General features: G+C 46.2%; 2 protein-coding genes across 3 annotated transcripts in view; both read right to left on the bottom strand.

Annotated features, from left to right (window-relative positions):
- The window catches only part of Prkch (protein kinase C, eta), a 193,390-nt gene extending 182,024 nt beyond the window's left edge, over positions 1-11,366 (bottom strand). The window contains exons 1-2 of one of the 2 annotated variants that reach the window (NM_001313977.1): positions 10,637-11,366; positions 1,998-2,094 (exon numbers count right to left, since the gene is read on the bottom strand). In NM_001313977.1, the coding sequence (NP_001300906.1) occupies positions 1,998-2,021 (24 nt within the window). In that variant the 5' untranslated portion in view covers positions 2,022-2,094; positions 10,637-11,366. The remainder of the gene's footprint in view (positions 1-1,997; positions 2,095-10,636) is intronic. The other variant, NM_008856.4, reaches the window with a different exon arrangement.
- LOC115488016 (collagen alpha-1(I) chain-like) lies at positions 11,027-12,484 on the bottom strand. The gene is made up of 3 exons (XM_030247047.1): positions 12,395-12,484; positions 11,853-11,951; positions 11,027-11,732 (listed from the first exon to the last, which is right to left on the bottom strand). Exons 1-3 carry the CDS (start codon positions 12,482-12,484, stop codon positions 11,067-11,069), a joined length of 855 nt encoding a protein of 284 aa, XP_030102907.1. The 3' UTR covers positions 11,027-11,066.
- Positions 12,485-13,034: the final 550 nt, after the last annotated feature.

Genomic DNA, 13,034 nt, shown 5'->3' with positions numbered 1-13,034 from the left:
TCACTGGGTCCTACAGGAGCAGACTGGCATCCTAACTGTGCCGGAACCTTTTGGATGGTACTCAGCAAAACCTCCTGCTTTACAAGATTCTCCAGCACAGCCTTTCAGGGCTATGATGGCCAGTACCCTTGGGCTCCCTCCTCCATCTAATTAAAACATCTGTCCTGCAAGTGATTTACTGTGTTGTCACCACCTAGGGTGGAGATATAAACTGGTGGCTACAGACACTTCAAGACTACAAAGCTTTAATTACCCTGCTAATGAGAATCTATCAAAAGCTTAAACAGTGGGCTACTCTCTCTCTCTCTCTCTCTCTCTCTCTCTCTCTCTCTCTCTCTCTCTCTCTCTCTCTTTCTCTCTCTCTCTCTCTCTCTCTGGCATGAGGTAAGAGGGGCATAACTTAGAACTGCCCAATAGGATGAGAAGTGCATTAGTGTAAATTAAGAACTACAACCACCTGGCTTGAAATGAGGCTTCATCATAATTACTTCAGTCTGATTTGATTTTTTAAGCCAAGGAAATAACGCCAACATTCCTGTTGATGCCGGACAAGTCATTTGGACACAGGCTCAATCCTCTCCTAGCCTGAGCAATTTAGATTTGGGGCCAATTCAATTCGTAGGAGTCACTAACTCTAATGAGACATAACTCACACTGACTGCTTTACCAACCCAGCTACTCCCAAAGGGAGGAAATGACGGTCGCCTAAAGCAGGAAATGACATATAGAGTCGCCTACAGGATGGAGGCAGAGGCTATACAGATAGATGGAAGGGTCCTTAGGGATATCCTGCTGCAATACTTCCGGGATAAAGGCCAGAAAGCTGAAACTCTGATAAGTGGAGATTTGCCTGAGATCCCAGCTGATAGGGGACAAAGTCACCCGTTCTCCTGACAACACAGTCCTCACATACGATGTAAGCTGTGATCTACAAAGCAAAGCGGGGCTTACCTAATATATGCAAGTGCTGGGTCCAAACCTCAACACTATAATAAAAGAAGATCTAAAGGGTCTTCTTCTAATGGGATAGGTCATACAATACTAATAGGTCATACAATACTAATTTCCAGTAAAAGTTAAGTCCCCAACATAATTACTGAGACATCTGCTTCTCTGCGTAGGACACTACAGATCTAATCTGGAATCCAGACAAAGATCGATTAGTATATTTATAAATTAATGGATATCTTATATGTATACACAGTGTACAGATTTTTTTTTTTTAGTTTTGGTTTTTCGAGACAGGGTTTCTCTATGTAGCCCTAACTGTCCTGGAACTCACTTTGTAGATCAGACTGGCCTCAAACTCAGAAATCTGCCTGCCTCTGCCTCTGCCTCCCGAGTGCTAGGATTAAAGGCTCAGTATACAGACCTTAAATGTGCTCGTGTGTGTGTGTGTGTGTGTGTGTGTGTGTGTGTGTGTGTGTGTGTGTGTGTGACACTTCCTGTGAGCACAGCAACAATACTGCTTGGGCTGGAATTTTAGTTCCCACATCCTGAAAATGAAGGTATAGGCTATGGTGTCACCAGCTCCGACCCTCCTCCCAGGGTTGAGAAGGCCCTGAGTCAAAGGGTCTGCTTGTGTAACAGGGAGCGGTGGAGACCGTGGCAAACTGGAGTGTCACAACACTAACTGGCTCCTGGTTCAAGAAGATACAGAACTTGAGGTGCTGTGTGAGTCAAACACAGAGTTAACTGCTTTCTGCCCGTGGAAGTCACAAATATTCGCAGGCTATTTACAGATATCAAAACATAATTCCTTGCCATAGTTTCCAAAGCGTCTGGGGGCAGGGAGCTCAGAGACGCAGGAAGGCCTTTCACCTGTGATGTCTCCTGGAGAGCATCATCAGGTCAGAAGTTCCTGTTCCTCTTGAGGAGGGATCTTTCCGTCATTTAAGCAAAGCAGGTCACCCACGGTTATCTATGCAAGAGCATTATAAATCAGCTCCTCTTCTCTCCAGGAAAATGTCTGTATTTCCCCCAAACCAGTTGCTTACCAATACCTGACGACCGGCCTCCATGCTGTAATTTCCTGGCTAGTGTTGTTTATGGGTTTTCCATCCCCAATTTATCTCCTCACTGGAACTATGAGACCTACAAAGGAACAGGCTGCGTCTGTTTCACCCACGGACTCTCAAGGGTACACAACATCAAGCCTGGTCCATAGCTCACTCTTCCACGGTGGGCATGCTTAGCTGGGCATTTCAGATAGAGATGTGTCTATTACACCAGCTACCTCTAGACCGAAAAAGAAGAGGCTTAGTCACTTGGCTGCCGTATACTCTGAACTGCCACAGACCAGTTTCCCAGATGTCTGTGAGAGACAAGCCATTCACACTCCATTCCTTCAGGTTAGAGACGTTGTGGCCAAGAGGGATGGAAGGAGCAGCAAAGCAGAACTGGACAGGTCAGAGAAGGTTCTCTTGGCTGGCTATCGTCTGTCAGGAAGCCTGTAGGTAGGAATGAGCACTATGCTTGGGTCTGTGGGGGAACTGGAAGGTTCTCACTCTGCAGCGTGTGGGCTAGAGTGCGGGGAGACAGATGTCTCAAGAGGAAACCAGCAGCAAAACAAAGGAGAACACCCCGAACTGAACTAGAAATTGTGGGTTTCTCTGATCAGGCCCGAGAAACCGAGGAGGAGCTTGTGGTTTCTGGGTGGCAACTGAGAAAGGCCACTCTGGGTGTTACAGCAGTAAGAGTAGAAAGCAGTCACTACGCAGGCTCGATCTTTTATTACATCCTAATAAAAGAGAACTTAGCCATCGATACACAATGAGATATGCGATAGCCAGCTGTTGCATAAAATAGAAAAAAAAAAACTGTAGAAGAAAGACTTCAGGGACTTCCCTCCCTAACTGCTTGCTACTCACCTCCTAAAAATTCGTCCACTTCTGCCTCCACAAGGTACCTTTTCAGATGCTCTCAGATAACCACACTGCACAAGGCGAGATGATTCAGACTCCTCCCATGCAGCTCTTGCTTATGCCTCCAGACATAACCCAGGGCTCAAAAATTTCAACTGAAGGGAATTACCAGATACTACCAATACAAAACCCATAGACTTTTAGAATGGATAAAGCCAGGGATGTTGCATCTATGTTAGTTTGCTTGCTATTGCTGTGATAAAGACCATGACTAAAAGCAACCTGAGGAACAAAGGATTCATTTCGTCTGGCAGGTCACAGTCCTTTATTGAGGAAAACTCAAGGCAGGAATCTGGAGGCAGGAACTGAGGCAGAGGCCATGGAGGAACTCTGTTGGCCTATCTATGTTTTATACAACCCACAAGCACCTGCCCAGGGGTGGTTGGGACCTCCTGCCCCAGAAAACCAACAAGCCCACCACACAGAGCATTTTCCATCTACTAATATATTTAATGGACATAAACATCCAAGCCAATCTTTCAAGGTCACGTGGGTATGCCACTGATCAACAGATGCAACACTGACTGGCTTAGAAGATGAATGAAAGGTTTAAAGAAAAAGATATTCTCCAAATACATACACTTTATTTGCCCCAACATCACATAAAACTTCTTTCTCTTATTTATTTGTTGGGGTTGTTTGTTTGTTTGTTTGTTTTAACAGACATCTGGTGTCACATACCACAGACTGTTCACAGTGCTGGGGTCAGAAGAGTACCCTGTTCCCCAAGACCTTACACACTACAGAAGGGAGATGTGAGGGCTAGCAGTGTAGCCCAGTGACGGGAGAGACTGGCTAGCATGGGTGAAGGCCCTGGGTTCAATCGCCAACACTGAAAACATAGGAGAGGTATAATAAAGAAGTTGATTAGCAAAGTGATCGCAGAGAGTGATAAGAGCAGAGGTGGGAAGGATGCATCTGTGGAGGCAGCTATCCATCCCAGCCATAACCTACATGACAAAGCAACCAGCCCTCCCAGAGCAAAAGCCATCTCCCAATGAAACGGAAGGACTAGAGAGCTCATTCAGACGTCGGACCAGACCTCCCTAGAGAGTCTAAATCATATTCCCGTAAAACACTGCAAGCTAGTCAATGCTAGACGCTCCTTTGTTCCCTCAGGGGGAACAAAAACCAATCATGAGAATTAATAACCATTACAAAGTACAAAAGAGAAGAAAGAAGCCAAGTGATAGAAAATACAGAAGAAATTTGGTGTAAAAAAAAAATCTCATGCCCTTGTGTCCAGCAATCAGGTCAAGAGACAGTCACTGGCTGCCCACAGGGCACCAGGCAGCTCCACCTGACAGGACTATCAAAGGGGTATCTCAGAAGAGAAACTGAGAGAGCTGCTCTGCAGGGCCACACAGAACGGAATGTCTTCGGGAGGTTGAACAGGAAAAGAGCCTGGGATCCCGCCAAGCAGGTCCTTCCTTCCTGAGGGGCGCCAAGGTCTTTCCATGACGCAGCCTCCCCGCTCCTCTTGCCTCCTTCATGTCCTCTACACCCAGCCTCAAGTTTTAGACACCAGAGGAGTCAGAAAACAAGGGCAAATACCACGGGGGGTGGGGGGAACAGGGGGCGGGGGGGGGGGACGGGGGGGGGGGCGGGCGTGGGGCGGGGGTGGAAACAGTGCCTTCAGCGAACTCTGAATATTCTGGAGTCCAAGAAATTATACAAAACAAACAAGCTCCAGAAGAAGCAGAAAAAAGAATGATAATCTGGACAATGAAAGTGTCCAAAAATTAACTTAATACACTTCTTTATGGGGTTTTGGTTTTCTAGGATCCTGCTCTGAGGGAGCAATGCTGCTTCCCAGAGAGGGTGCCAGCTCAAATCTGTCATCGTTAGCACTCATTTTACACTTTCAGCAAAATAAAGATGATAAACCTTGACTGTTTTTCTACAGTCTTCTTGAAGCATGACTGAAATGTAACGTGAGGCACGTCTATAAAGTGAAGGCCTTGGTGAGCCCTTGGCGTGTCACTGTGAGCCCATCATCGCTGTAAAAATAATAAATAATTCACCTGTCCCCAGAATGCCCCTGAGCCTCCATTACGTTCTATCTATCCCTCACTCCCAGACACCCACAAATGTGCTTCTTGTCACCAAGGCTTAATTTCATTTTCCAGAACTTTGCATAAATTGAATCCTACAATAATGCCCTTTGGGGGTAGGGCCACATAGCTGTGGCCAACGCACAGGGCAGATTTCCCTTGAGATTTACCCACATTGCTGCATGCATCACTAATTCACGTGTTCTGACTGGTATGGCTACAACTCCATTTATTTACATATTCCTGTTTGTTGCACACGAGTTTCCGGATTGGAAGCTGTCACAGATGAAACCACTGTGGATGCTCTTGCGCAGGTCGCATTGTGAATGGTTCGATCTCTCTTGGTAAACACACGGGTAGATAAATCATACAATAAGCACATGTTCCGTTTTCCAAGCGGACTGCAGCACTTGGCTTTCCTAACGGCTGTGTGGGACAGCTACAGCTGCACCCTTCCTATCCTGCACTTGGGACGGGCAGGGCACTGACTCTGGCCTTTCCAAGGGGAATACAGTGATTTTGTTTTTAATCTGTATTTCCTTAGTGATTAGGATTATGGTATTTACCATAATATGCTATTTACCATAAAGGGATTTTATTCAAATGCTATGACCAGCTTTTAAATTGCACAAATAGGGTGTTTTCTCATTACTGTTGCGATTTTAGAGTTATTTTATTTATTTGTGTTGCCAGCACTCTGCCTAATTTACATTATGCAGTTATCTGCTCTTAGACATTGGCTTGTGTTTTCATAATGCTGGACATCTTTTAAGAAGTAATTTTTAAGGCTAGTGAGATGGCTCAGCAGTTAAGAACACTGACTGCTCCTCCAAAGGTCCTGAGTTCAAATCCCAGCAACCACATGGTGGCTCACAACCATCTGTAATCAACAGCTACAATGTACTTACATATAGTAATAAATAAATCTTTTTTAAAAAAAACAAGTAATTTTTAAATCTGAAAAAGCTCAATCCTAATAATATGGGCTTTGGGATAGCTGTTTTTTTCCTTTATTATTTATTTATTTATTGGCCGAGCTCAAAATTATTAAGATTTTCTGCTATAATTTCTTACAGAAATCTTACAGTTTCTTCTTGCATTTCGAATTAACTTTGTGCATGGTGTGGCGTAGAAGCCAAAGCCTCCGCTTCTCCACAGGGCTACACAGCCCGGCCACTTGTTGAGAAGACGGACATGTTCCCCCACCGAACTAACTTCTGGGCTCTTTCGTTAAAATCTAACTGATGGTTCATGTGCAGATCCGTTTCTGGATTCTTCTGTTCCACTGGCCTACAGTAACACTACAATAACCTCTAAAATCAGATAGTGCGCATCCTTCTATGTGCTCTTTTTAAAACTAATTCTCAGACCAATATAGGTCCTTTGTCTCTATCTCTATATAATTAGTATCTGTCTGTCAGTTTCTATGACTTCTGAACCTTCCTGAAATCCTGGCTGAGACGGTGCTAAATCTACTGAATATTTTGGAAGAGCAGGGTTCTTAATAATTCAAAATCCTTCCAGCCATGAATACATCATAGTCTCCATTTCCTTGGCTCTGTATTTCAGCAATGTTTTTATCACTTCCACTGGAAAAGTCTCACATCTATTTTGTCTAATTCATCCAATTTCATCTTCAATTTTCTTACAAGTGATATATTAAAAATAATTTCCGTTTTCAATAGTTCACTGCTAATGATTTAGAAACGCAGTTGATTTTTGTACACTAGATATTAGTTTGGATCCTGCAAACCAGCTAAACTTGATTGTTGGTCTTCCTTTTTTTTCTGTAAAGATGGTTTTACTTCTTCTTCTTCTATGGTCTACGAGCATTTTGTTTCCTGAAACTTCCTTATTGCACTCTTGGACAGTGTGGAAGTAGAGGGAGCAGCACGTTTGCCTTGTGCCTGATCACAGCAGAGTATCACTCACTCTGTCACCAAGATGTTCCTGCAGATTAGCATAGACGGCCTCTACGCTAAGAAGATTCTCTCTGTTTCCAGCTTGCTCAGAAACTTTATCCTGGGTGGATTGTTCATTTTCTCAAATGCTTTTGATTTATCTATTGAGGTGGTCATAGAAGCCTTTATTTTGACCCTATCCACAAGAAGTGTGCGCTAGCAGCTCTACAAACATTAAATCTGCCTTAGAGTCCCGGATACAGCCCTCACTTGGTTATGGGATACTCTCCACTTGCTAGGGTGTTGTATTTAACTGACTAAAATTCAAAGCTTTTTACATCATGAAGGATGATACCTGCCTACAGGTATTTTTGTCATGCTTTGTAATATCTTTGTTGTGTTTTGGTATTATTTTAAATAATGAAGTAATCTGTTTCGTTGCCTTCTATTTTCTGAAAGAATCTGTGCAAAGCAAGTAATAACTCATCTTTTAAGTATATAAGTCATCACTAAAGCCATCTGGGACAGTGAGTTGTATTGGTGAAGACTTCTAACTATAAACTCAATTAGTTTAACGATCATAAAACTACTTAAGTTACTTGAGGAGAATTGGGCAGCTTCTGTCTTTTCGAGCTATGTGTGCATTTTGTCTGAGACACAGAGCTCACTGGCATAACATCGTTTGTAACACACCCGCATCCCCTTTGTACTGTAGGTAGGCTTTACAGCCCTATTCTCGCTCTTATTACAAGCGTAGGTAACCTGCATCGAGTTCCCTCTTATGACCGGCATTCAAGTTTTGAGGCTTATCAATTGAAAAATGGAAAGACTTGGCTTTTCGTTTGTGTGGAGTTCCTGTTGTCTACTTGGCCAAGTTCTGGTATCTTTACAAACGTCCTTATTCTTGGCTCCATTTGCTCTTCAGGTTCAAGGTGAAAACACAAATCTTCAACTTGAGGTCTTACCAATTTCGGTGTCTGGTATGATCCGTTTCCATTAAAGAAAAAAAAATTTACCTGCATCCCATTCATTTATCTTGTATATACTGAATAAAGTGGGTGTACAATTAATAAAAATGTAAGATGCTGGATTTGGCACCAGATATACATTTTGCTAAAATAGCTCTTTGCCTTTCTCCCACCACAGAACACCAACAAACTCATATTAAATCCAGAATAACTGGTTACCATCTTCATACTTGGAAAGTATCTGGGGCAATGAAGCATAGAGAGGTTCAGAGTCTATTCTAATGAGAATAAAAAGGCTGCTTTATAATGAACTCATGGTTACATCCCTTTCTTAGGCTCCAGCAGTTGCTGGATTTTTTTTTTTTTTTAGGTCAGCAATTTGTAGTTCCACTACAACCAGAATAATCTTTACTCTTCCACTTGAACTGTGAACAAATTATGCATTTGAATTTGATACACAAATGCATTTCTACAGTCTGTAAAAGATAATTTTGAAGAGTATTCTTAACAAGAAAACATTCTAGTCATACTATCCTCGGTTTCAAAACACAGCCACACACACACACACACACACACACACACACACTGACAGACATACATACCATCTAAATGAATATACAAATTCATGAGGAATCACCGGCATCATTTAAATGCTGGTCCTATTCTACCATTAAATTTCCCAAAATGCCCCTAGTGGGCCCCATTAACATCTAGGCAGAATGTTAAGCAATATAGATCTTTGAACTTTAGTTCCCATTTAAATCTTCATTCATCTCCTGCAACAATAAACAGCTCCATGCCCTGCCTAGCTAACCCTACTCATAGCTCTCTTTTATCATAGCCTCACGTCTAGGTCTTCCTTTATGCTCATGTTCTCAAACCTAACTTTTTTCTGTCAGCTAGGAAGTCTCTAAGTACTGATGCTGGAGGCCCACGCCCAGAGGCTCCTCTCTAGTTTATTTAAAAGTAGAGGTGTTTAAAAGCTCCCACGGAATTCAAATCTTCAAGCTAATCTAGACTGTCTCCAGCAGGACATGTTTATCATGGCTGATGACCATCCTGTACCACCACACTCCAGTACCTAATTCCTCTAGAGATTTGCCCAGCCTAACTCCTAACCAAACACTAACTCAGAATTCACTTGCTCAGTTCAATTCCATGTCTGGAAATTCACAGACAGACATGTAAACTTATTCAGGGAAACTGAGGTAAAAGGTTTGTCCCAAGATCAAGTCAGCCTGGGCTACTGTGTGAGACTCTGTCTCAAACCAACAACAAAGTTAACTTTTAACTTTATTTAATCAGTTTCCATCTAGCCCATTACTAAATTCCAAAGAAGGAGAAGAAGAAGAAGAAGAAGAAGAAGAAGAAGAAGAAGAAGAAGAAGAAGAAGAAGAAGAAAGAAGAAGAAGAGGAGGAGGAGGAGGAGGAGGAGGAGGAGGAGGAGGAGGAGGAGGAGAAGAAGAAGAAGAAGAAGAAGAAGAAGAAGAAGAAGAAGAAGAAGAAGAAGAAGAAGAAGAAGAAGAAGAAGAAGAAGAAGAAGAAGAAGAAAGGCCAAGGTGAAATTAACCCCATAATTTGAGTCATGGGTTTGGTTTTTTTTTTTTAATTTCTATTTAAAAGGTGAATTTTTACAAGCCTTCTGTACTATTTCAGAATATATGGTGAAATTAACAACACTTCAAAGTATAAAATACATATATCCATGAATCTTTGTCACTGTCCATCTGGTTCTGCCACTTGTGAATTTCAAACAGATTCTGAATAGCGATTCACCTCGGGTTCCAAGCCCACTCCTGCCAGAACTGAGACCATTATTAAACTCTAGAGTCTTTACCACACACTACACTTTGCCAGACCACTTCGTTGTAATTATCATTTCAGTGTCTCAGAGTGAGCACAATAACCCCGGCATCACAAAGACAGCGTGAGGATTAAGACATATGGGCGTTCTGGCGCTGTGTGAGGCACTCGAGAAATTTACAGTAAAAATTCTATCTCCAGGGAACTATGGGAATGGCAGCAGCATATAAGAAGTTGCGGGCAGCTAAAGGTCAACGCAGAGGGAGGAGACCCAAACCTAAGGTGTCTTGGCCACCTCTTCTCAGAGGAATAGTTTGGAAGCACCCATACACCCAGGCTGACTGAACTTAAGAGCAAACAGAGAAGTTTTAAACCTCTCACCCCACCACTCCCGCCTCCACCCTCGCCCCCAATCCCCAAGGGAAAAGCTAAACAAAACTCTGCCAGGGTGCAAAGCCATGCACTCACTCTGATCCCTGCCAGTGTAGCTTTTGTACCTCTGGGATGTAATGGATGTGCATGCTGAAACACGTGTGCACGTCTGTGTGGCTGAACCAACATGCATCCATAAACACTATGAATAATACTCGCGAGAATGTATGGCTTTCTCCTAAGAAGTGTTTGAAGCACTTGATTCAAACCATATCCCTTTCATATCGCCCTTTCTCTGCTTTTCTTTATATGAGAGTTGTGATTCCCAAACCCCCTACCCCGGGAGGAGGGGGATGGAACTCTGTATCACTATTGGGCTTCCCCTAAGTGCAAAGTCCAGGTCCACAAAGAGGACGGATTCCCAGAGTCCCACCTGCGCCCGCATACACCCACGGCTGTCGCGTCAACAGTGCAGGCCACCTGGGAAAGGACCGAAGTCTAGAGGGAATTCCTTCCCCTGCAGGGCGATGAGGGAGCGGGACTCTGACGAGTTTCGAAAATTAAAAGGAGGGAAGGTCCAGCAGACATGGAGGAGTGAGGCGATCGCTACTTACCCAGCCCTCGAAGGTGTCCGAGGTACCAGCCGTGCGCAACAGCTCCTGGAACTGCAGCGTGCAGTTGGCCACAAAGTGGTCATAACCCAGGGGCGTCTCGTGGAAGACGGCTAGCTCCAGGTGGCCGCCGTCGGTGACATTGGCGCAGAACTCCTCGTTGTAGGTGGGTTTGTTGGTCTTCTGCTTTGTGCTGGTCTGGCCCACGCGTACCTGGTCTACGCTCACCGTCAGGTAGGGGTCCAGCAGCTGGTGGCCCTTTTTGAAGAGCGAGTGCCGCAGGGACCAGCGGGTGGGCTGCAGCCCTACAGCCTCTCCGATGCGGACCCTCAGATAGCCATTGAACTTCATCGTGCCGGACGACATGCCGGCGCTGCTGCCGGAGCCCCGAGGGGGCCGCGCTGGCTGGCACTGGGGAACCCGGAGCCCGGGCTCAGGGCAGTCCTCTCCGCTGCCACGGGCGTGGAGGCAGCTCTGGGAAGAAGCAGCGCCCGAGCCCCCTGCGACCGGCCATTCCGCCTCCTCGGAGGGATCTTCCCCTCCCCTCCTTCCCTCCCGCCCTTTCTCCTGAGGTGGAAAGGAGGGGAGCCGGGCTCCGAGCCCTCGGCGGGCTGCTGGGCTCCCGATCGTCCTTCTGGAGCGCGCGGGGCTCGCCCCTTCTCCGGGGCCGGCCAGATAGTCTCCCCGGAGAGCAGGAGCGACCCGTCCGGCTAGCTCCAGCTTTGGCGTCTCTGCCCCCGCCTCCGCCCGTTCCTCCTGCCCCCGCCTCCGCGGGCTCACGCTCTCCCCCACTCGGTGAGCTGAGAACCAGGAAGCAGCAGCAGCAGCAGCAACCGCAGCCGCATCCCGGCCAGAGCCGCGCGCCGCCGGGCTCCAAGTTCTCAGAAGCCCGGTGCGGGCTGCCACGCCTTCCGGACCCCGGGGGCGTGGCGCACCGCGGGCAGCACCGCCTTGAGGGGTGGGTGCCGGGGTTACGCGGTGAAGGGGGCCCGCACTCCCCACTCACCCCAGGGGCGGTTCCCGCCCTGAGTGCTCGCGGATCCCTGCTCCCGGTGGCCGGGTTGGCGGTGCGTTTCGGGCTGGAGGCTGCCCTAAGGGGCTGGACAAAAAGAAAGGATTCCAGGCCCACCGCCAGCAAACACCTGAGGCGTGGGAGACAGCCGGGGAGAGAATTGGCAGGACGGGTGGATGCGGAAAATCAGCAGCAGGGAGTTCCTACCTCCCACCCTAAGTAGTGGCCTGGAGACCCTGCCGGAGGGTGACAGAGCCCTAGCCAGAGGCGGGTGTTCTGTGGGGAAGGGGAGGTCCCTTTCCTAATCTTTACCGGAATGGGTCATCCCAGGTTCAGCTTAGACTCATCCTGTTTATGTGCCTTTTCGGCAGAGAGTAATTAGTTGTTTTGTTTGCGTATTTTTTTAATAGGGCAATGGTAATGATGGAAATCCTGTACTCCTTCCTGGGAGAGGTGTGTCACTGCACAAAGAGCAGGAAAGATTGGTTCTGCTGGAGACTGACAAGGCCAAGATGTAATAAGTCCCTTCCTCCGCAAGAGGCGGTTTGCTGGTCCACCTAGTCCTGCATTATAAGGGCAGCAAAGTGTTCACATGCGCCACCCTGACACACAGTGGCTTTCAGCTGCCTCTTCTAGGAACAAACACTCTAGGTTGTTATTGTCAGAGTGGGCAGACCCTAAGTTTACCCATCTCGTGACTTCTACAGGTTTTGTCTCCTAGGAACACCTTTTGGTCTAATCCATTCTACCATAAAGCTTGCTCCCTGAGGGCCAGCCGCAACCAATATGTCTCCTATAAAGTCCAGGCCATTCTTAAGACGCTTAAGGACGCTCACCATACTCGTTCTTACTGAACAGGCTGGTTGGTCGTCTGTCCCCTTTCTAGCACATGGTTTGGCTTGCTGAGAAGGTTCTGGGCAGTTTCTCATTAGGGAGTTGAGACCTCACCAGTAACAGCTTCACACTATAGGATGAGATGGAGAACAATGGGCTGGCCGGATGGGCCTCTCTTGGAAATACCAAGGCTTCCTGAAAGAGTGGGGCAAGGAAGTAGAGGGTCACTTCAGTTCAGGCAGAGCTCTCCAAAGTGTGCTAGCAACCCGTTTGTAGAGGTAGAGTCGGCTGGGTGAAAGCAACTCTGACTTCTTCCCTAAAGAGCTGGACCTGGCTCCTCCAGAGAGCTGCCGGTTCGCCTTAAGAACCACGAGGGCTCCAAACTTTGTCTCTGCAACTCCTTCCGTGGATATTTTATTCCCTATTCTAGGGAGGAATGAAGTATCCACGCGTTGGTCTTCCTTCTTGATTTTCTTGTGTTTTGGAAGTTGTATCTTGGGTATTCTAGGTTTCTGAGCTAATATCCACTTATCAGTGAGTGCATATCAAGTGACT

This window comes from Mus musculus, chromosome 12 (genome assembly GCF_000001635.26).
Source record: "Mus musculus strain C57BL/6J chromosome 12, GRCm38.p6 C57BL/6J".
NCBI classification, from domain to species: domain Eukaryota; kingdom Metazoa; phylum Chordata; class Mammalia; order Rodentia; family Muridae; genus Mus; species Mus musculus.
This window is presented reverse-complemented; position numbering and strand designations above follow the sequence as displayed.